The 24,796-nt window shown below is 46.0% G+C and overlaps 1 protein-coding gene across 1 annotated transcript in view; it reads right to left on the reverse strand.

The window, feature by feature from the left end:
- Lamc1 (laminin subunit gamma 1) overlaps positions 1 to 24,796 on the reverse strand; it is a 117,020-nt gene that overhangs the window by 23,054 nt on the left and 69,170 nt on the right. Inside the window, exons 2-16 of the mRNA XM_021185565.2 lie at positions 21,016 to 21,320; positions 16,829 to 16,959; positions 13,931 to 14,097; positions 10,541 to 10,729; positions 9,658 to 9,775; positions 9,192 to 9,290; positions 8,967 to 9,103; positions 8,434 to 8,556; positions 8,154 to 8,343; positions 7,631 to 7,743; positions 5,832 to 6,053; positions 5,533 to 5,721; positions 1,795 to 2,040; positions 1,190 to 1,343; positions 435 to 577 (exon numbers count right to left, since the gene is read on the reverse strand). Coding sequence (XP_021041224.1) covers positions 435 to 577; positions 1,190 to 1,343; positions 1,795 to 2,040; positions 5,533 to 5,721; positions 5,832 to 6,053; positions 7,631 to 7,743; positions 8,154 to 8,343; positions 8,434 to 8,556; positions 8,967 to 9,103; positions 9,192 to 9,290; positions 9,658 to 9,775; positions 10,541 to 10,729; positions 13,931 to 14,097; positions 16,829 to 16,959; positions 21,016 to 21,320 — 2,526 coding nt within the window. The remainder of the gene's footprint in view (positions 1 to 434; positions 578 to 1,189; positions 1,344 to 1,794; positions 2,041 to 5,532; positions 5,722 to 5,831; positions 6,054 to 7,630; positions 7,744 to 8,153; positions 8,344 to 8,433; positions 8,557 to 8,966; positions 9,104 to 9,191; positions 9,291 to 9,657; positions 9,776 to 10,540; positions 10,730 to 13,930; positions 14,098 to 16,828; positions 16,960 to 21,015; positions 21,321 to 24,796) is intronic.

Raw genomic sequence — 24,796 nt, forward strand, 5'->3', positions numbered from 1 at the left:
AAAAAAATCCAAACTGTTCTGATTTCCAGGCAAGTGTTTATGCCAAGGAGAAGCAAAAGTTTATATGCAACCAAACCAAATGGGCTCTAAGGGTGGAGCCAAAGCAAGCCAATAGCGGCCGAGCAGAAGCCACGGCTGCTTCTTTATCTGCAGAGCTGAGGTAGTCAGGAAGTCTTAATAAGCAGAGTGGGCAAGCTCAGTGCTTCAGGGGAGATTTTTTTTTCTTTAGAAAACAAAATTACAAGGAGGAATAAGTATAAAAAAAACTAGAAAAGGAGACATCAACAGGGTGGTAACAGAGGAACCAAAAGGCCCTTGATCTCCAGAGTTTTCTAATAGTCACAGGAGGTCTCTTCTCTGGCCACAGAGGCTATCAGGCCTGTAACGCACTAACTAGCATGGGAGACACTGCACTGCAAGTCACTATGTCTTACGTTTGCAGCCTTCAGGTCCAAACCCAAAGTGGTTGGTCTCACAGCGCTCACAGTGCTGACCGGTGATGCCAGGCTGGCACTCACACTGCCCGGTGCGGATGTCACACTGCCCATTGGTGGAACCCAAAGCATGGCAGTCACACCTGAGGAGAAGCACAAGATGTTTCTAGGGTAGGAGGGGCAGAGTGTGGGCAACATTCTCATCCCGGAAGACAGCACGCTAAGAATGACTCCTCGGAATGTTAGGGGTTGTTCCCTTAGGTCCACACTAAACCCTACTGACCGAGAACTGGACAGACTCCCAGGCTGCAGCCCTGATGAGTCTGTCTCAGAAGAAACCTTACAATCTGCATTTTGAAATGTCTGAGGGCTGGAGAGATGGCTCAGCAGTTAAGAGCACTGACTGCTCCTCCAGAGGTCCTGAGTTCAATTCCCAGCAACCACATGGTGGCTCACAACCATCTATAATAGGATGGGATGCCCTCTTCTGGTGGGTCTGAAGACAGCTACAGTGTATTCACATAAATAAAATAAATAAATCTTAAAAAAAAAAAAAAAAAAAAGAAGTGTCTGACACACCAGGACTGCCACTATGCTATCTACCCCTTCTGTCCCCTACTTACACAGCCTTTCCTGCATAAGACACTGGAAACAATTCCTAAGCAACCTCAGGCCAGCTGCTTAGAGTAGCCTGGAAAGATGTACTTCTTAAGACAAAGACAACAAGGATCACTTTACACAGACTCAAGTCCCACCTCTCACAGCCTTGCCCGCTCTGCAGGTTGTAGTAGCCAGGGTCACAAGCACCGCAGTCCCGGCCAGACACATGAGGCAGACACTGGCACTGTCCGGTCACCGGGTTACAGCTGCTCTGCTGCTGCACAGTCCCGTAGGGATTGCAGGCGCAGGCTAGGGTGGGGAGACAGAGAAAGTAACAGATGCAAATCTCCAGGGAGAGCACTAAAACCTGAGACACTGGACCAGGTTCTCTAGGCCTGGGTTGTCTCACACAGAAGCTGAAAGGCACAGATAGTCTTGTCTTGGCAGTCTGAACAGAGATGTGCTAGCAATTAAAACACATTGACTTTGTAAACATAGGGTGAAAAAAAAGAACCATCTTATTAACAGTTTTTAACAGATTATTACCAGTATAATAGTAAGCAATAAAACATCGGCTACATTGTTAAACATACTAAATTAATTCTCCTGTTTTACTTTTTTGATGGAGTGTAGCAATTTTAAGTTATGCAAGAAGTGGTTCATACCGCATTCGCGCAAACTTCTGTAAGTACTGAGAGAGACCCCACTATGGATCTGCACATCGAGGTGTGGGCGTGACTGAGTCTGGCCAGTGACTAACCTTTGCATTTGTCGGCTGGATTGGGAGCCAGGGGATTTCCGAAAAACCCTTCCTTGCACCGGTCGCAGTAGAAACCAGCCGTGTTATAGATGCACTTCAGGCATTCGCCCGTCAGGCGGTCGCAGTTGCCAACTGCGTTGGGGTCTATGTTGTCGTTACACTGGCACGGGCGGCACAGTCTCACGGGCCCATTGCTGCCCAGAGGGTCTCCAAAGTAGCCGTCATCACAGAGTTCACATCTCTTGCCTGGGAATGAGAGGATCTGAGGTTAAAGAAGAAAGGCCTGAGGCATTCCTGCCGTAGATTACCAATGGGTACATACTGTATAGTCTGACCAGCATATACATGGTCTTGTGGTGTGGTGCGGTATGGTGTGGTGTGAGCAGGAGATCCAGGCTGAGGCCCCAGCACTGGGCCAAAACAGTGGAGTGGCCTTGACATACTTCCTAGGTGGGATAATCCCTGGTTTGCTTACCTCATTTCAAATTCTCTGACAACTAACCAAGATGATGTGCTCAAAATCTTGGTAATAGAGGTTTACCAGCCTCTGCATCCACACAGTCTCTAGCGAGCAGGGTCTCCTAACTTATAAAAGACACTCACTCCCTACTCAAGCACTGTCAGCTAATGCTGAACTCTAAGAGAGCCAGGTATCACCCGTGTCTGCTTTGGAGTTAGAAACTCACCTTCAGGTTCTGCATCCTCACTGATCGGTCCATCCTTCCCTACATCCTTGCCATTCCTGTCACCCCGAGATGAGCTCTTTAATCTGAGCAGCCAACAGGGCCTAAGAGAGCCCAGTGTTTCTCACGAATCAGGTTTGTTTGCTAAGTCACTAAACAACTGCCTGCAAGCATCTCCTATCCACACCAGCAGTCTTCCAGGGTGCGAGTGGGTGATGGGGTCTCTGCTCCCATGAAGCTGCTACTGTAGTTATCAGCACAGATATGCACACGAGATGCCAGATGCAGACAAGTCCGAGAGCATTCAACCAAACCCAGTGGCTAAAATCAGAGTGAGGGTGAAGGCCACTTTACACTGGGAGAAGAGACATTAGGATTAGAATTCAGAGAAGTCTGTCAGAAAAATACCTATGGGAACACTTCTGAACAAGGCTACATGCAGAAACCAACTAACCCTGGTCGGACTATGGGGACAGAAAGACTTAAATTCAAGTGCAGTGACAAGATACTAGAGAGCCTTTCTTTTTCATTTTTGTTGTGTGTTTGCATGTGCATACCATAGTATGACTATTGAGGTCAGAGGCCAGCTTATGGGAGTTGGTTCTCTCTTTCAACTACCTGTGATCCAGGGACTAAACTCAGGTCTTGAGGCTTGACAGCAAGAGTTTTACTCACTGAGACTTTACCACCTCAGCCCCTGCAGAGTTTTTAAGGGGTATGATCACAGAGGGTGGAAACACACACAATCTCGGCACTTCAGAGGCTGAGCCAGGAAGATCACAAATTTAGGTCAGCCTGGAATACTCTGTGAGTCTTAGGCCAGCCTGGACTACATGATAAAATAGCTCAGAAGAAAACAAATACTAATATAGTGATATAATCCGAAGGCATTTAAAAAGTATCATTCTGGTTCCTGTGTGAAGAACAGATGTCAGGAAAACAAATGAAGCAGGGGACCAGCGAGAGGGGGTGGGGCGGGGGGACTTCAGCTGAGAGGCTGGAGGCTGGACAGCGGCAGGAAGTGGTAGAGGAGGGGCTGTTTCTAAGAATCGAAGGAAAGATGGATCAAGTGTAAACCCAAGGATTCTGGCTTCAACAGGCAGGTTGTGGTAGTCTATAGACCGCTGGGAAGGAAAGGGTTAGAATTGGAGAAAAAGGGAAGAAGTGAAGAAGAGGTTTATTTAAGTTTGGAATTATAGCTGTGTGGATCTAGAATGCATAGAGTAATCGGCATATTGAATTAGCATGGCCCGGGAGCAGAGATAGGGAATCAAGGAGGAAGGTGGAGACCAGCACGGACTCTGTAACCTATGCTCTAGGGCCAGCCCGGAGGGGGCGGTGACCAGACCACAGGGTTGTCACAGCTGTCTGGGGAAGGTTACCTTCCAGAAGCCACCAAGCCTGAGGGTCCCATCAACACAGGCCTTGGACTAAATACTCTGTCCTCTTTGATCTCGGGCATGTGCTCCTGGCTACCTTAACTCTGAAGCAGGCCGGATTTGATGCAGTGCACATATCTCATCAGACAGAAAAAGGGAGAGCAGATGCGGAGGGTGAACAGAAAGCATCCAGCCCTGCACCAGGCGGGGAAGGAAAGCACAAAGGGCTCTGCTCAGGAGAGGGTGCCCAGGGCTGCGATACAGACTTTGTCGCTTGAAGAGATTGGATCATCAAAGTCATGAAAACCTCCAGCTGAAATAAAGAGGTGATCAAGGGGTACCCAAGAGGAAAGAGAAGAAAACCAAGGAAAGTGGGAAGTCAGAGTTCAGATCAGGGGCAGTCAGCCACTGTCCAGCATGGCCATGATACTGACCTGACAAGCAAACACCCAGGTCAATGAGCTGAGCAGGAAGTATGGCTGGAGGTGGGGCTGAGGGAAGAGATGAGAACACAGGGGAACAGAGGGAAATGGGGGCGGGCCCTCCTGGCCCTGCTGTGGGCAGCCACCAGCTCCCGCACAGCCATCGCCACAGGGTACAAAGGCAACATTCCAGCTTCGATGCCTCCTCTGATAGTGTAGCTAGTCCACATGTAATCTATACTTCAAAAGCTTGAGACGTGATTTGAATCAGACTAAAACAGAGACACCAGGTAGCCTGGACCAAACTCATTCCAAAATGCAATTTGCTTTCAGAGTCTAGGGTCAAGGTTCAAATCCCACCAGTGCGATTAAGACGCACTGAACAAGCAGCACGCTGTTTAGCCCTGGTTTTGTCTTCCTGCCCTTCACAGTGAAGGCAAAGTAAGCCAAGGAGCGGTAGTCTGCTAGTGACCCCTCCGTGGTCACAATAGCTAGGAACACCCAAAAGGGACATGATTTTATGTTCTTTGGGAAATGAATGGAGTGGCTATAATGGGGACAGAGGTCTACCCAAAGCTCTTCAAAAATAAGTAAATAGGGCTGGAGAGATGGCTCAGTGGTTAAGAACACCAACTGCTTCTTCTAGAAGACCTGAATTCAAGTCCCAGCAACCACATGGTGGCTCACAACCATCTGTAATGAGATCTGATGCCCTCGTCTGGTGTGACTGAAGACAACTACAGCGTACTTGTCATATATATAAAATAAATAAACAAAGTCTTTAAAAATAGATAGATAAGATAGACAGACAGACAGATAGATAGATAGATAGATAGATAGATAGATAGATAGATAGATAGATAGATAGATAGATAAATAGATGTTCCCAGTGTAAAGTGACTGACTCTGAGATGCTGGAAGGGTGATTCAGAAACAGAATTTTAAGATTGCCATTTCACATGAGCAATTCCAGACAAGCCAGCAGAAAGCCCAGTTTGGGTTCTTACTTTATGAGAAATTACATTATATGCGGTGACAGTTCTATCTGGAGTCACAAAGCTGTGTTGTAGCCCCAGCTCACCTGTGCCTTGCCACACAGCCTTGAACAGAGCACTCAGTTTCTGCTCTCTTAATCACAGCAAAACAACAGCTGCAGTTCCATCTTGGGGTTGTGAGGTCACCCGAGGGAAGAAGGCTGTGTCAATGCTCACAACCATAGAGAACTCTGAGGGATGGGGAGCAAGGCAGACTCACCGGCAGTGCCAGTCGGACAGTGCGTGCACACCACTTCCTTTGTCTTTGGGACAATGGCACAACTTGAGCCACCGGGGCAGGGACAAGGCTGGCAGTCAGAGGAGGTGCCCAGGGTTGAGTCCCCATAGTATCCATCGCTACATTTCTCACAGTGGGGGCCAGCTGTATTGTCTCTGCAGTCACAGACACCTATTGCGAGAGTGGAGATACACTATCAGGACAGTAACAAGAAGACAATGGATGCCACTGCTAATGGCAAAAGGATCGGCAGGCCTCGCAGTGGCCACAGGCCTTCTTACCTGTCTCCGGGTCACAGGTCTCACTGTGCCCATTACAGGTACAGAGCACACACGGGCTGTAAGGTCCAAGGCTTGGAGTTTCTCTTCTGTAGCCTGGGAGGCACGTCTCACAGAACTGCCCCCCGTACCCCACTGGACAGGTGCAGGACTCCACCCACGTTGCAGGGACTCCGGGCCCAGGGCGAGCACTTTGCAAGGTGACATCATCCAAGTACCCAGCACCTGTTTGTGGTGTGGAAAAGAGAGCCACTGAGGGGCCTCCCGGCTTCCAGAGGCTCATCACCATTGGGTAGCTCATGAGAAGCCAGACCCAAGAGTGCAGACAAAACTATCAGCTTAGGTTATTCATGGGAATGGCAACCAGAAAAAGACATCTAAGACAACCATGTGGTACAGGATACTCATGGAGTCGAAGTATGGCACACGCACAAACACACACGCACGCACGCACACACACACGCACACACACAGAGGATTGTATAGCTCTGATAAGTGTGCAACCCGCCCAAAGCCATTAAGCCACAAGTCATGCTCTGACATTTCCATGAGGAAAAAGAAAGCTATGCTGAGTTAGACCAATGGTCCATCCAATCCAGCAGAAACAACAGTCAAATGGGCCTTGGAGATACCATCATGGGTAAAGTACATTCCCCCCACGTTATGCAACATGACTTGCTGTTTATATAATTCATGTGGAAACTGACCACCTAGGCCGAAGGAAACTTCTATTGCTGGCTTGAACTTAACTTTAATAGGTGTACAGCTTTTTTCCAGTCAGACCATGAGTTATGGTGCACTTCTAATCCCTAAACATTCTTCTGTCTCCCTGGTCTAAAAATATTCCCCCTTCAATCTTGCTCCTACTCCCCAATGATAATTCATCTCTTTCCTCTCCTTCAAAGTTCTTGAAGAGAATATTCTTTATTTTACTTTTTTCGCATTCAAAATCACTGTCCAGAGAGTCCTGGGGTCTCTCTCAGTTTCCAAGCTAAGCCAAAGCTAAGCTCCTCCCCAGGCCCCTCCCATGCCCATCTAACACCCAATGCTGCTCTTGTCCCAAACCTGTAACTATTCTTTCTTCTCCATGTTCCCCTCCATGGGCTTCAGGGCACAGACCTCAACTCTGTTTCTAGGATTCCATCCCCTTTCTATTTTCCCAAGTTTACAAATAAAGGACCAAAATGTAGACAACTTCTAACCTACATTCGTAATCCAAACCTCTTCCAAGGGCCCAGATCCATATTAGTAATTACTTATAAAGCATTTCCATCTGGACACTCAGGCAGCGATTTCAAAAATAAGCAAACACCCCAACACATCCAAGTTTCAGCCTTTACCTTACCCAAGGGGGGGATAAAGCCCTCATTAGTAAGTTCTTGAAGGCATATTTTTAAACCCGTTTACACAAAATTAAAGCCAATGTTCACAGGGTAATACATAGATTCTGATAATTTAGCCAATAGTTCAGGTCACTTGATAATTACATGGCAGCAAACAAAAAGAAATGGAGGTTGAAGGTCAAACAAGCTGAACTAGTAGTTAATAATAAGACTGAGAAAAATCTATATATAAAATGGCATTTCAATTGGCTTATTAATTATAAAATAAGACTGTCACTAATTTTAATGAATGTTCTCCAAATCCTTGAAGAGCGTTTCAAAGTACATTTTAATATACAGTTGGTGATCCTTTGGATCAGTGTGAACACATCAGAGCAGGACCTTTTCTTTATCATGAATCCCTTTATACCCAGTCACCTCCTTAATCAACTCCTAAATGACAATGACATCACAACTTACTCCTCTCACTGTATGTACCACGGATCTTGATAGAGGTCAAGTTGTTTAGCAGCTTCTGAAATTCAAACGGGGAGAGAGCCGGCCTCCAAGGGTAATCCGTTGCTTCATGGAGCCTGGAGACAAGGAAAGGGCACAAAAGCCCTGTAAGGGTAGTCTGCAAGGAGGCTGTTTCTTGCAGCCACAGGCAATGCTGACAAGCTAACCAAATGAAAAAGAGCATTGCCAGCTTCTCAGTACAACTGAGAGATAGATAACAAAGGGCTCAGCTCCATAATACATAAGGGTCCCCCCGCCCCCCAGAATTCCTGCTGTGTAATCCAAGCAGGCCTTGAGCTCCTGGCAATCCTCCTGCCTCAACCTCCACTGGTCTAGGACAATAAGCATGAGCCACCACATCTAGCCCAGAAGTTTCTCTTTAACACATACCTTGAGGCCAGATCAACTCAGATAAAACAAAACAACAGAAAGCCACTTTCTCTTTCTCCGCCAGCCAGGCTTGAGTTGGCAGAGAGAACAGTCTCACCTGAAGATGTACTTCACAGTGGTCTCGCTGGGGTAGGAGTTGCCCTGAGCGATCAAGGGCACGGATACTCTCAAGCCAGCTCCTTCAAGCACAAGGTCCTCTGCGGAGAGGCGAGTGTCCCGTCTGTCCACTCGGAAGGAGAAGGAAAGGTTCTGCCCATAACTCAGGACCTGGTTGCCCAGGAACTTCGCTGGAAGGTAGATAATAGGCTGGGTCAGGGTGTGAGGATGTGACCAAGAGAAGGATCTAGAAAGCTGTGTGGCTCTGCAGCCTCACTTACCAGGGGCGATGAAGTATCTAGGAAAGTAACTGTCTGAGATTACGGCAATATCCTGCCTGTCTGAGGACCACTCCAGAGACGCCTCCGAGCCGTCTCTCTGCTCCACGCGCCACCCATCCTCATCTGCAGGTAGGAATGAAGACCAGAGCACGTTCAGATGACAAGCATCCTATACCCAGGCCCCACAAAGTGTATGAACTGCACTTTCTATAAGGAAATTACCACTACCACCAACAAAAATGACCCTATAACAGGACCTATATATACTGTTCCCTGAAAGATACATTTTGCTGTATTTTTTAATAAAACATTTACAGACACTGCTTACTACAATATATTCTCTAAAATCATATGTATTTTATTAAAGGGCCACACAAGAGAAAAATTATGCATATTAGTAACATCTAATATCCCTAGTATCAAAAACACTCCCAAGTTACTGATTTAAAAAAAAAACAAAACCAAACTACCCACATAGGAATGGTCTTGGGAGTTCTAGAGGCCTGTGAGGTGGTGCATAAGGGCTACATTACCAATCTGAAAGATGGAGGAGATGTCATAAACACTGTAGCCAACAGCATTTGTGCACACAGAAGAATGGCCAAAGCAGAAGCAGGGTGTGCAGCCCTTAGGATTAGATGACTCCAGATTAAAAAATCCAGGTTTGCATCTGAAAGAGATTAAGGCACGATCAGACACTGCTTTCTCGGGAAATTTGCTGCCAAGGCCAGACACGGAGCTAGAGGAGCTAGGGCTACCTCTCACAGTTGAAGCCTTCAACGTTGTCTTTGCAAACGCATCTTCCTGTTTCAACATTACACTCATCTGTGCTGCCCGAAGGATCGCAGGAGCATGGCCTGTTTGAGGGGAATGGAATGAAATAAAAAGAACAGGCAGGAAAGAAGCCCCACTCTGAAAGTCAACCCGTTTTACACGACGGCAAATTCTATACACAGAGCATCTCTAAAGGACAGGGTGAGCTCATGTTATCTTTCTATTTGGATTTGGTTTCAGTCAAGAATACTCATCGCCCGTGATGAAACCTAATACTGTACACGCTAGCTTAAAACTACTGAAAAGCACTTTCTGTCCCCCCCAGCCCCAGGCCATCCCCACTGCGAGTCTAGAAGTGTCTTGGCCATGACCGCTGGGAAAGTGCTCCCACTACAGTTACCGTGTCCCTGCGCAGACTCAGGACCCGTCTCTGCTGCTGAAAACATTTACCTGCATCCTGCCTCAGTGAGGGAATGGAACCCAGGCTGGCAACGGTCACACTTGTCACCCATCACTCCTGGCTTACAGCTGCACCTGCCGTAACTGTCACACTGTGTGCTGAGAGAACCTACAATAGAGTAAAGAGTTCATGTTCACCTCCAAGCCTGGACAGATGGGTAAGTAAAGCCAATGTCAAAGCAAACACAAGCAGGAGCCCAAAGCAATGCCTGATGACCAGTATGTCATCTCTGGATGGCAGAGAAAATGAGGCCTGACCGCCAAATGACAACTCTATAAATCATAGTGTTATGAGCCCTAACAGTTTAGTGTCCCAGGCACACCCCGAGGTAAATCTACCCACCACTCTTGAACAAAACTGTACCCAGTGATACAGTACACACAGACCAGTCACCTCTCTGGAAATCCAATGTTCCTTAAGGCTCCTGTCTAGAATTTTAGTATACAAAGATCCAAACAACAAAATATTAGCCCAACTCTCAAAAAATAAAAATAAGAAAGATTACAAGAGACTAAATGCTATGCATCTCTAGACACACACTAACATGCTGTGCACAGCTCAGCTCCCCACGGACATCAGACTAAACAAAATCATTAACAAGGAAAAGCCTTTCACAGTCAAAGTTCAAATGGTCTATGGCCCAGCTGCCAATTATTTACAGAACTGCTCCTTCTTCTATACACACTAGAAAGTTATCCGAAAGCTCAACTTAGCATGAAGGAGGCAGAATGAGACGTTTATAAGCAAGAACAGCATACATCACGCCACACTTAACTCTCTCTGCACATGCTCAGAAGGCAAAGCTTTCCTTCCTCAGGGTTCAGGAGACTTCTGTTTTAGCTTACTCCACCCACTGGGATGGATGTCACTCACCAACAGGGCTGCAGTGGCACGGAGAGCAGGCTTCGGTGTTCCCCAGGCGGAAGAAATTCTCCCGGCACCTCTCGCACTTGGCACCATCTGTGTTATCCCGGCAGTTGGTACAGTGGCCACCATGTCCAGTGGAACGGTATAGTTCAGGGTCAAAGTAGCACTCTTGGGATCGGCCATTGCAGTCACAAGCTAAATATACAAGTTATGCCACATAAGTATATCTTTAAAAAGAAAAAAATGTGTGTGTATCTGTGTGAGTGAATGTTATGTATGTGTGTGGATGCCTGCAGAGGGCATCAGATCCCCTGGAGCTGGAGTTAGGGGCAGTGGTGAGCCACCTAACATGGGTGCTTTATTGGGAAATAAACTCTGGCAGATGAGTATGCGTTCTTAACCTCTGAGCCATCTCGGGAGCCTCCAAGACCTATATACCTTTATTTATTTATTTTTTTTTTTTTTGGTTTTTCGAGACAAGGTTTCTCTGTGTAGCCCTGGCTGTCCTGGCACTCACTTTGAACACCAGGCTGGCCTCGAACTCAGAAATCCGCCTGCCTCTGCCTCCCGAGTGCTGGGATTAAAGGCGTGCGCCACCACGCCCAGCGACCTATATACCTTTAAGAAAGCACTTTAAAAGACTCCCAAGAAAACCAAACCTCAATTTACATCTCTATGACAGATGGCATAGAATAAAAATGACTACTAAGTACATTGTTAATTTAAAAAAAAACACCCAGTATGTCAACAAATTCAGAAAGCCTGATCATCCATTACTTTACTATGAAATATCCATCCTCATAGAAAAAGTATACATAAGAACTCCTATACTCAGAAGAGAATCTGTCTCCCAGTGGCTGTTCATATATAAGAGCCAAGTCAAATGATCGTTTTTCTGTTTTTTTGAGACAAGATTTCACTATGCAGTGTTGGCTGGTCTGGAACTCACTATGTAGACCTGGCCTTGAGCCATACACCTGCTGGCCTCTGCCTCCCAGTGCACCCCACGGGTAACAATGTATATAATCCCACCCATTTTCCTAACTCCTTATCTTCTACTTCTAGCACTAACAGCAAAAACAAGGTACTAATTTATCATGCATCTTTTCTTTGGACATTTGCCTCAACAACTCAAACACATTAAGACACCAGCTTCCAAGGAGCCAGACTACTCTCTCCAGACCAGGGAACTTGAGACCTGTAGGTTTAAATTAGCATGTCTGATGACGCAAGCAGAATGACAGGGAAATCTAGACACTTCAGATCCATCTACTGGGGAACCACAGTTCTAACTAGGTCATCTGTTAAACACAACTGTACTTTAAAACTGGCTGGTCTTGGCAGTGCACACTCAGGAGGCAAGTTTCTATGTATCTGATTGGTCTCCACAGTGAGTTCCAGACCAGGGTTACATATTAAGATCCGGTCTCCAAAATAAAGAAATATTTGCGTTTTTAGTGCTGCTTCTAGTGAGATGATTTTCTAAGACTTAATCTGTCCAAAGCACATATAAGTTCTTGGCCATCACATAAAAACAAAAATTTTGCTTGATTTACAATAAATACTTTTCAAACTATTTTAAAAGATATCTGAATATGTATTTTCTTTCTCTGTACAATAGATCCTATTATAGAATTACAACTGAAAACATTTTTAGAAACTTGAGTTGCTGGCACCAAGTTTGTTAAGTTGGTGCCCCCACCCTTTTCAGTAGCTGTTGTACAGTGACTTCCCCTTCCATTTGCTATTTCTCTGACCCCCAAGCTGTTCTATGTCACCCTGCAGTCAATCTAGCCTTCCGGAGTAGTGGTCCGGTGTTGGGATCATGAGGCAGAACAATTCCCTTGTCCATTCTGTTCCACCTCAAAGCTATAGGCCATGCTGTGCCTCACTCGTTAATGGCTAGGATGAGAGAAGACAGCGTGTCCTTCTCTTGTCTAGCCCCAGTATCCTGATTGTCCTGTCATAGTCACATCATCCAGAAACTATACTCTGAGGGGTTGGTCCTGAAGAGACTATAGAGGAAGGCAAATCCAGTGAGCTCCTTATCAAAGCCCGTTAGCAGTGAGCTAACAGTATTTTGTTTGTTCCTATTTCCTAGATAAACTAGAAACACGACATCGGTACACACACATACTTTTCAAATGCACATGTGTTTAGATGACATGTTTTAGAAGTATGCATCTCTTTCACCAGTCCTCACCTTACAACATCCAATTACATTAGTGTGGTAATGGGATCAAAGGAGCTCCCTGGAATTCTTAAGAAATGCTAGAGGAGGCTAGAAAGTTTATCAGCAACTCTGGGCTTTGTTGAGAGAAATTAAAGATGAATAATACAATTTGCTCAAGACGGCTCAATGAAAACAGTCAAAAGTCAGGATGTAGTTCCTTCACAAGGTGCTGTGGTAACTGCTCTAAGTTCCAAGTGTCCTTTTTTCTCAGTCTTTCTATTTCCCAGACTGATGAAGAACTCAAGAACTGTGGCGGCTTTAAAGTTTGTTCCTAGTAAGCCTTTCACAAATCACGACTCTGTGTTTCCTCTCTGGAGTTCCCCTCTCAGGCTGTGCACAGTAAGCCAAGACGTTCTGAAGGATAAGTATGTGTTAACTTCTTCATCTTGACCTTTTACTAGGGCACAGGACCTACCCCTTCTCCCGAAGCCACCCAGATTTGCAGGGCAGTGGCTGGGCAAGCTCTTCCCTCTATTCTCATTGGTCAGATAAAGGAAAGATGAGTCGAGTCAGTGTACTGACACATGCTAACCAAGCTGGCTACTGGAGTGCAGGAGTCTGAACAAGTGTACCTAGGGAGATGCACGCCCACCGATCCCATCAACGATCAACTATGTAGGGGGAAATAATGTCTGTACTTATGTCTGAATACATATGTACAGACTTTTCTCTATTGTCCTTATTTCCCAAATAATGTGGGACTATTTACATGGCATCTACACTGTAACCAACAGACAACAGGCGTGGAAGAAGGGCACGGTCACATTTACATAGAGAGCTTGAAGGTGCATGGACTTTGGTATGTGAAAGTTCTGGAATCCGTCTCATACAGACACTGAGGAATGGTTGATCTTAAAGGGCCACACAGTGACTTCAGAGGTCGCAGTTTAGAGGCTCTACATTGGCCCAGTATTTGAGTCTAATCAAATTCCTGGACCTTGGAGATTTGGCTTCCACGTTGATGTTCATGAAGGAAACAAAACCAGCGGGACTTATTCACAACCAACTTCTTTATCTATCATTTTCCTCTGATGTGCATGTGGCTCAGTACCCTACTCTACAGAAGTAGTGCATTTCAGTTTCCAATCAATGAGGAAGTCACCCTTCCCCCCCTCCTGCTATAGTCCCTAAGACAATGGGCAGACTACACCAGCAGCACTCACGAAGGCACTCGCTGGCGCTCTCAGCAGTCGCCCTCCTCCACGGCCGGTCATTGAAGAAAGGCAGGCACTTTTCACAGTCAACTCCGTATGTGTTATGTTTGCAGTTGCACACGAGTTTGTCAAACTCGTTCTTTACACACTCGCTGGCATGTCCGTTACATTTACACCTGGAGAGAAGAGAGATAGGAACAGCTAAGAATGGAACTGCTGTCAGACCCTAAAAATGATGCAGAAGAGATGGGTATATAGCAATCCAAAAGCAACCTAAGAATTCTTTGAATTTTACCATTCAAAAGTATAAACTCAGGAACTTGGCAAGGATAAGCTGAAACACACACACACACATACACACACACACACACACACACATATACACACACACACCCAAAAAAATCCCAAGATGGGACATTAACTAGACAGTAGAAAGTCCCTAAGAGTTTCTAAGGCACCAGCAGGATGTTTCCTGAAGTCAAGACTGTCGGGAAGCAGAAGACAATGACTAAGAATAGCATAAAGTCTGATACCAGGCCACCTGGGTTTCCCTGTCACTTACGGTGTGCCTGAACCTCACCTGTAAAACAGAGTCAAAGCTCCTCTCAGAGTCACTGGGAATTGCTCTATTTCTGCACACTGGACTGCACAGAATACAGGTTAATACACATATCAGTAATCCACACTCATGAGTGTGCTTCTGACTGAAGGAGGAGGGCCACTGACTTTGATGCCTCACTCCCAATAGATGCCCAGTAGTTAGGTGGTCCCCTGGGGCTCTCTGTGGGCACGGATCACTGAAGGATCCCCTAGATGCAAGTATAGCAATAAACTGAGGGCCCGAGGGAACTTGGAGACGTGAATGTGACTGGAACAGACGATTCTCTCACTTGCTTCCTTAAAGACAGCAATTTTACAGCTTCATCTACACCTAAAAATGCCTGTGCACACTGGAGTCATCTTCATCATGCAGAGATGAATCCTGCCTTGATAATTCTGTTCCGATCCTTTTCTAAGGCTCCTGTCCTTGGTGATTATACAAACTTAGTATCTCCCTGGGCCTAAAACTATACAAATCTAGGACTAAATGCACCATCACCTCCAAGTTAGCCCATTTTCTTAGTTTGCTGGTGGTAGCACTGTTCTCTTCTTGATCATTAGACCTTAAGATCATCTTTGATTAAAGACCTGGTCATTTTCCTTTCAAGTAAAATGCACCTATATGTCCCTCTCGATCTGCACGGCCTCAGGTGTTTGCTGTCTCATATGCAGATTATACAGCATCAAAGAGGACTGCACGACACTGCGCCTTTACCTCTTTCCACACTCACCCGACACATGTCTTTGAACTGATTCTGCAGGTTAGGATATAAAGTAATGGGCTTCGTGGCATCTTCAGAGCTATCTGTGTACCACTATCCTCTACTCTCAGTGAACACTCATTTTCCTAACCCAGCATTCATATTACAGCCTTACTCCAAACACTGCCCAATTTCTCAGTGGCTACAGTTCAAATCAACCTCACTGAACATGTTGGGAAAACCATAAACAAAAATAATTTTTCTGCTCTTGAGATTTCACGGGCTAACACCAGAGAAGAAAGTCTATGATTCTTAGCCTGTCATCTCTGGGCATAAAGCGATCTTTCTGGTTTATAGCTGTGCAAAGATGTCTTCTTCCCGTCAAGCAGAGTTACACACTGAACTTCTGCTAATACACAGTTATCCTCCTGCACAATCCAGACATCTTCCACTCAAATCCCACCTGCCCTTTAAGACCCATCCAGACCCCATCTGCTCCTCTATTCTTGCAGTTCTGTATCTTGATTCATGACATTTTTTTGTTGTTGTTCTGAATATACGCGGGTGCATTAGCACAGCTGAGTGGCCAACACCCTCCCCAGTGCTCGAGAAATGGAAGTTTCTGGATTCTTGAACTCTTTCAAAACCAGACTTGGGAGTGGGACCAAGTCACAGCATGAATTTCATGGCCTGAAGGTAATTTTACACAACGCTCAGGGACCAGCATTTTGACTGTCCACTTGTGACATCACATGAACACCAGAAAATATTTTACTTTCTAACATTTCAAGTATTGTGTGCTGGTTAGTTTTTCTATCAACTTGGCCTAAGTGTGGGGAATCTGGGAGGACCCTCTATGATAGCAATGCCTCTATCAGACTGACCTGTAGGTGGGCATTTTCTTGATGAATGATTGATGTAGGGAGAGCCAACTATGGTAGGCAGTAGTGTTATGACTAGGCAAGGATAATGGATAATGCAAGAAAGCAGGCTGAGCAAGCCAAGGAAACAACCAGTAAGCAGCACCCTCCATGGCCTATGGCTCGGTTCCTACCTCCATGCTCCCGCCCTGCTGTCCATGGCCTGTGGCTCGGTTCCTACCTCCATGCTCCCACCCTGCTGGAGTTTCTGCCCTGACTTCCCTCAGTGATGGACTATAATCTGGGACTTTTAAGATGAATAAACATTTTCTTCTCTAACTTGCTTTGAGTCAGGGTGTTTTTCACAACAACAGAAAGCAAACTAGAACACCTTGAGATTGTAGATTAGGGACTCTCAGCCTATGTTTTGATTTTTACTTATTTAAGAATTATCCTTAACTCCCTCCTAAGATCCAAGAAGGTCAACGTTTCTCCCTTAGGCAACTGCTCTGCAGAACCTTTTACTGGATTCTGCACTTAAATGGTCAATAAATGTAGATTTAACAAGGTCTCAGATAACCCAGTTGCTTAGCTTCCAGAATGAGAAGATCTGATAAGAAAAGTCGTCTAGGTTATGGCTTGTCTTTCCAGATCCACGTGGTCCCTCCCTAAGTTCTAATAAAGTCATAAACAAGTTCTACATCAAAGTCCCACCACCATCAAGGCAGCTTTAACAGTCCACTCACCTGCCGCCCACAGCAAAGTCTGAGATTGCGTAATAGTAAGACTTGAGAACTTTGGGGTCGTTAAACACTTCATCTCCAAAGGTGTTCAGGCGATTGAGCGTCACTCTGATGTCAGTGGCAGTTACCCATTCCTGCCAGGAAACAAAAAGGCAAGCAGACACATGAAGAGAAGCAGAGGCACTGAAGATGAGAGACGCACTTCACAAACTCTTCTAAACAGTTCCTATGTCAGTCAAGATCGCCTTCTGCTCCCTCAGTGAACTGCTGAGCTACCACCTTTAATTCCCGGATAGTTTCCTCCTTGACTGAAAGGTGACTGAAAGGGCTGAGCAAAGCTCTCTTAGGCAGACAGAGACCTCAGCATGAGGTCTTGTGTGAGCATACTGACCCGAGCCCACTGAGTGCAGTCTGTGTTTATTGTGATCTTTTACACAATGTCACCTCCGCTAGGTCTTTCGAGACCACGCTACCTTAAAGTTATCACCGCGTCATTGCTTTGCTGCTGTCACTCATTTCCACACTGCCTATGCCACCCGATCAAATGGATCAGAGGGTAGGAATCTGTGTCCATTTTGCTCAGTGCGGGGTCCCTCATGCTTGGTGCAATCTACGTCGGATCAAGTTGAAAGGTGCACCGTGACGGCAGCAGATAAGAATAAAAGTTGCGCTTTTACCCTGATTTTTATGATATCTAAGCTCTTATAATAACCATGTTTTCATTGAGCTAACTTTATCAGATGCTCATCCTGCTATGAAAATGACCCCAATGACTCCGTCTGCCAGGTCCACACCCTGGGCAGTCTCTCTCCGTGCTGGCTCTGGGCTTGGATGTACAGCTGGTTTTGGCAGAGGGGATATCAGTCAATTTGACACAAGCAGAGGCTCAATAGGGAGTATTCGTGATGCCAAGGGACTTGTCCTCACTGTGGAAAAAAGCCTGTTCTGGTCTCCTGAACATGGAAGACCACAGCGGAAGAGAAAGACTCAGCCTTCAGTTGACCCGGCTGGTGTTGTGAGCCCAAACCCAAAGATGGCACTTCAACTCAAGTCCAGGAGACTGTTGGGCACTGTGTGTCAGACTCACCCTCAGAGATGTACAAACAGGGACTGACGCGGGCATCTATGCTTCCAGAGAGCGCTACGGGACCAGCGAGCGCACTCCTGATAAAGAACCAGCCTCAGGCTGTGCCAAACACCTGGCAATGCGGAGAACTCATAAAAACTAATCTTCGGGAAGCTTCGAGTATAATTAGAATGGAGAAGATGATTTCACCGTATCCAGTCTTGGAACTCAATAACAACTCCCACTCGGGGCCATAATGGCAGGAATCTGTTAGTTGTCCATAACGTAAATAGCTAAACACACCTCTGCTTAATGCTAATAATACCTTCCAAGGTTCTATCACAGCTCCACAGCTCCCCTTCTTAAAGAAGGAAAGCTCACAGGGCACCACTGAGTCAACTGCCTGCAATATGAATATCTTATTCATCAATATGACTATCTTAAGAACAGAGAATCTGAGGCTCAACCGAACAGAGGCCCAGTGTCAGCTCTGTCGCTTACAACTGAAAGCTGGGGCAATTTACATCCTTTCTGAGCTCTGATTCCTCATCTGTAAAAATGAAGATAAGAAAAAACACCCAACTTACAGAGTTACGAGGGTTAAAAGACTTAATATACACCTAGACACCACAACACTGCTCAGGCATCTATGGCTGAGAACCCACTGTACTACAGCACAGTTGAGAGCTAACACGCAAGTGCTATAACAGAGACTAAGACCCACAAACCAACACACCCTGATGATACTCAGCCAGTGAGACCAGAGGACTTTTCCTCTGCCTCCTCAGTCGGAGAGAAGGCAGCTTACTCTGATCAACTAGATGTCACATCTGCTCAGGCCCTAGGCTATGAGAGCCAGGGCTCTTATATCCACACACACATAATTAAAGCTACCACCCAATGAAATGAGCACTCAAAGCATTCTTAACACACAGTCTCACTGGTTTCTAGGGCGTGAAGAACAGTAAACTGCAGAGTCCCTTCAGGGGAGCTGCTCAGGACAGGCTGGTGAGCATGCTGGCAGCAAAGGAGCCAGAAAACCAGTTACAACCTCAAACACCACTCTTCCTGGCCCCACTGCAGATGCTACAGGCCAGGAAACAGAATCAACCAAAGAAACAAGTGTGGCAGACGTCTGCTGTCTCGCCTCTCCTGAGGCTTTCTTTCCATCTTCAGTTATTCCATCTAAGTTAGCTGTTCTCTCTGTCCTGTATCATCTGCATCACAAGAACCTTTCTCACAAAGGCATTGGCTAATGGATTTACTTTCATATGTACCCTCTCTGGACAGCCCAAAAGATTACAATGGTGGGAAACCGGACATACAGAAAAATATATTCTCATCTTTTGGCTCTACCTACAACTATACAACCAGATCAAAAGGTGTCCTTGAATGTAATAACAAAGTACAGGGCTGGTGAGAGGACTCAGTGGGTAAGGATGTCTGCGGCCAAGGCTGATGACCCGAGTTCAACCCCCAGGACCAACATGATAGAAGGTCTTGCATGTTGTCTTCTGGCCTACATGTGCATGTTACCGTGTACACCTGTGCTCTCACATACACATACAAAATAAATAAATGTAAGATAATAGTAATTACAATAAATTCCAGAGACAGAGGCTGAAAATCCAGAAGTAGAAAGCCCAGAAGAACTCCTTTTCATGAAATCGGAGTAGCATTTGCAAAGTCACAGCTAGTCCTTCCTTCTCTCCTCTGTCAGCCAATATAGACGGCCCCCATTTAGATACTTACGTCACCATGCAAATAGATGTGACATCAGTGTCTGTATCAACATACTAAGAAGGACACGGGATCCTCACTCTTCCATGAGCACATAGCCAGAACATGTGAAAAGTTTAAACAAGTCTGAGCAGTACACAGAGACTCCATACGAGGGTGTACAGGGATGCGCACGCAGAACAGATGAAAAGAATCCTTGATTTGTTTTATTACTAGATGGGAAAAGGTTTTCAGTTGATGCATAAGCACAGTGCCAAGGTACCCTAACTGTTATCCTGACTCTAGAACTCAACTTCTCAGGTCATGATGGAATTCCCACAGTGACTATCAGCAGCACAGACAAGTGTCCTTGTGCTGTTTCCCATTACTAATTTTAAAAATATACCTTTTATTTTCTTTTTTTCTTTCTTTCTTTCTTTTTTTTGGAGACAGGGTTCCTCTGTGTAGCCCTGGCTGTCCTGGTACTCACTTTGTAGACCAGGCTGGCCTCGAACTCAGAAATCCTCCTAATTCTGCCTCCTGAGTGCTGGGATTAAAGGCGTGCGCCACCACACCCAGCTTATTTTCAAATAAAATCAAATCAAGGAACAGTTATGAAAGGATGCAAGAAAAATGAGAGGTTATTTCAAATACCTTATTTTATTTACTCAGGGAATGGGCAGACAGTGAGAAGGTTCAGCAGGCAGAGGCACCTCCCGTCAAGTCTATGACCTCAGATCCTCTAGGACCCAACAGGTAAGAGAAAGCCAACTCCCACGCACTGGCCTCCTAACCTACACACATGCTATTGTGCTTACACACACATAGGCACAAAATAAACTTCAAAATGTAAAAGAATTAGAATCTTTTTGAGACAGGATCTCATGTACTCCAGGATGGCCTTGAACCTGCTACCTAGAGGCACTTGAGCAGTCTACCAAGCAGGCTATACATCCCTAGCCCCACACCAAATGTCTTCTTGAAAAAGTCAGAAGCGATATGTTCCCTCCTCACGAGCACAGACGAAAATGAAAACTGTTCAGTTTTAATAAGATTTTCAAAGAAGCTAAGTGTGGGGGTGTACACCCATAATCTCAACACTGGGGAGGTGGAGGCTAGAGGGTCAGCAGTTCAAGGCCATCCTCAACTGCATACATGGGCAGACTTTGTCTCAAAATACCTCCTTAAACTAACATCTGTTTTAGAAAGGTTACACCCTGGGATATATTTTTTAAGAATAAAAGAACATAAGAACACATGTTCCCAAGGCAGAGGGAAGAAAATGGCTTTTTTTCCCCCACACTTATAGATAATACACAGGAGAATGGCATTAAAATCTAGCCGCCCACGTGATCGCTCACTTGGGTAGAGCAACTGGCTCCCACACCACCCTGTGGGTGCCTACCTGGAGCACGGGGCTGTTGTCAAAGTTGTAGGCACTTGGCCGTCCTTCCAGGGTTGAAAAGGCCACGTTGCCGCCGGTGAGGGGGGAAATGTCACTGAATTCATCAGTACACAAGGCCTGCTGCTCATCCCCTCCGGTCCTGATGAAGCCTCGGTTAGCCTTTGAGTATGTGTTCTCACAGGACCCACTGTAGTACTGGTAAGGCATCCAGGGCCCGTCTTCCCGAGTGCGCTTATAGATGGCGAAGCTCTCTGGACGGCTGGTGTGGAACTTGAGGCGCACGTAAGTGATGTCAAAAGCCTTTCCTGCGGAACAAACACATCAGAGTGCGTAAGTCGTGTGGATGAAGATAAGAAAGGCCCCCACTGCTAACTAGCTGTGAGACTTGATGGAGAGGAGGAGCCCAGCATTAGACCAGGAAAACCTCAGGACACCAGACACACTAATGGCCCCGTAGGCTCGTCTAAGCCTGGAAACTGCCCATTTCCCCACAAGTGGTTCTTAACATAGGCCATGAAAACTTGTGGTATAAGTGCAGTACTATACATTTTAAAATAAAACTAAGTAATGAGCTCACCTATTCTGACTCCTGGGGCTTCATTGAACGCTTAATTAAAATATCTTTTCTTAAAAATCTGAAAGCTTTTGGAATGGGTCCTCTGGGGACATCCAGTACACTCAAAGCCTTACCCTTCATTAACCAGAGTGTTTTTCTTGGTGCACTGTCCTCAGAACGGTTATCTACCCTGGGGAGAAGGAGGCTGTTTGGGACATGAACAGGAAAGGAGAAAAATCCTCATTCAAAGGCTCAGCAAAGAGACGTACGAAGAGAGAAAGGTTGTATCTGAAGATGTTCACAAGAGACCATGTGAGAAGCCAGCTCTGAGCAACCAAGGGCAGGAGGAGGAGGAGGAAGAGGAGGCAGCGGTGGTGGCGGCAGCGGATGGCTGCTGCCATCCCTCTAGAAGAAGAGCCAATGGGTTGGGAGTTCCTGCACAGCTAGGGCATGGCCAAAGGTTTGGGTGGCAAGACCTCAAACAATACACAGCTATTTAATCCTCACCCACGCTCCTGTGAGGCCTTACAACACATTTGCTTTGCTAGGTCTCTGCTATACCAGAGACAGCCAGAGACCACGGCTGGGCCAACAAGTATTTGTTCAGCGCAACTCCACACTCAGACCTGTGCGATACACTAGGCACAGGATGTGTACAGACCAACTCTCTGCTCTCAAGGAGGTGGCATGTACTCCCCCTACGTAAAGCACCTCTTAGAAAAAAACTACCCTGACCTCCTGTGTAGAGCAGGAACTCCTGCCCTCTGAGATGCTCAAGGAGTCCTCTGCTGTCCAGCAAGGCCAGAGCCTCCTATACAGCTTTATCTACAGTAAGGCTGATTTTCTCAACTGGTCCAGATCAGAGAAGAGATTTAATAACTGCCCCTTACACACACACACACACACACACACACACACACACACACACACACACGCATGCAAGAAGAACATAGGACTATGCTCTATGAGGCCTGTGCTCAGGTCTGGCTCCTTTACTGTCTGATTTCTCTGTAGCAATTTCTCTTTTATAAAGATAAGGGCAATCCTGCCCATCTGCTCTTGCATATCCTTGACCCATTATAAAGTTCTAGGAAGTGTAAAGCAATACTGTAATAGAGTTTATGAAGACAAGTCTTGAACCAAGGGTTTGAACCTATTCAGACAAGGACCTAACTAACAGACCCAGGGGCTACTTAGTAATTACATTCACAGAAGAACATTCCACAAATACAGGCCTCCCTAAGGTACCCACATAGCACTTTTCCAAACAGGTCACACACAACAGTTTCTACAGCTCTGTTGAAAGAACCATTGTCTCTGCTAAATCAAAATATGGCAAGCCATGAGGATGAGATTGTTGTATAGTATGCATGGTATTCCAGAAACTTACTATCTAAGACATTCCAACAAGGCAAACAGTTGATTCTGCACAGGAGTAGGTGGCTTGGGATTCTAATGGGCTTCCACATTACCTTGCGTTTCTCTTTCCTTACCTTTCTGACATCTCTGTGCTTTTTAGCACCCTGACCTATGGCAGACACCTTCTGAAATCAGTTTGCATAAAAGACCCCTCATGTGTCCATAGCAGCAGAACACCCAGAGAGCTACACAAGGAATGGAATGGAGGGGCCAGAGCATGCAATCATCTGTGCTGCTGAGATTATGATGCCTGTGAATGATTGAGACTTGAGAGCTACCATGTCTGCCTCTGTGTCTCCTTCCCCCTGCCTGCCCTCCCTCTATCTGACCAGATTTCCTACCTCTTATTGGTCCGTCTTATAATTCCACACTGGCAAAGTGAAAACTAATTCAATAGTAGGTGGATAGAAAGTAAGTCCAGGTTCTAATTTCCAATTCAGTGAGTCTGCCACGCCATCATTTCATCATGGGATCAATCAAAACAAGACACGATGGCTTTGAGGAGCAGGAGCCAGATCAAATGATTGAGGAAATCCTAAATTCTGGATGCATCACCTCTTGTTCAGGCATAAGAAGACCAGCCGTCGGTACATACAGCCTTCAGAAAATACTTAGCGTCTGAGGGTTCTGCTGCCCTTCTCCCTCCCCTGCCACATGTTCCCCTTAAACAAAACAAAACCCTCAAGTGCAGATGTTTAGAATGGAACACTCAAAATTAATTCCTATGTTCTGCTCTGAATCCTACAGTCCATGCTGGCTGAAGAGATGGAGAAGGGGAGGGGGCTGCCCAAACAATGGGAATGCAGCCATACTCCCAGCAGGGCCAAGCCAAGGAATTCTGCTGCAGCCTCCTACGTGGTAAAGTATTTCTAATCTCCTCGAGTAAGGAGAAGCTCTTCCTGTCTCAGAGTTGGATGCAAACACTGACTGCCAGGGAACATAAACGTCTCTCTGTTATGTGCAGTTCAGAGGAATTCCATGAGGACCTTGTGAAACAACTGCCTGTACAGTTTACTGATGAATGATAATGGCCATACAGAACTTTCCAGGATTCCAAAATGCCTTCCAAGGGCTGAATCAGAACAAAACAAGTTCCTTCTAAAGAACCAAATTAGGTGCCACGGGGTTCACTATTGAACTTACAGGCTAACCCTCTAGAAGTCAGAAACTGAACAAATTTTCTCTCTCTCTCTCTCTCTCTCTCTCTCTCTCTCTCTCTCTCTCTCTCTCTCAAGTCAAGATCGAGAATGTTAACACTAAGAAAGCTGTAGAACAGTCAATTAGAGACGGTGTATGTTTAGGCTACTAACTAGGCCTCTCCAAACAGTTAACACAAACAGTAGACGCAGAAGGCCACTGTTTGAAAATGTTCTCAGGGTTGTGAGCAGAGAGTTCCCAGGACAGCATGTCCAGCTGTGCACCAGCTGCCACTGCTGCACCTCAGAGATGACTGCACACAAATACAATGCCACCAGTCCACACAATCCAGAGCCAAGTCAGGGCCGGGTTTGGGATCTTCAGGCCAACCCATGAGAAAGCACTGGGACAGTTAAGCACATCCAGGGTGTGCTGAGGTGACCCCAGCAAGTCCAGCAGAGTCATCCCTACGACTGAAAGCTCCGTCCTTGAGGGCCTGGGCGAAGAGCTGGGTTCTTCCTACTGCCGTAAGCATCATCTTTCAAATAAAATGTTGAAAGAGAGGAAGGAGAGGAAGAGGAAAGAGAGGGGCAACTCATTTCTTCCCCTTAGATTTCAGCAACTGTTCATGGTCTCGCCCTTTGTCAAGTAGTCAAATACTATCAGAAA

Source organism: Mus caroli, unplaced genomic scaffold, assembly GCF_978045245.1.
Source record: "Mus caroli unplaced genomic scaffold, Mus_caroli_1 scaffold_1, whole genome shotgun sequence".
NCBI lineage: Eukaryota > Metazoa > Chordata > Mammalia > Rodentia > Muridae > Mus > Mus caroli.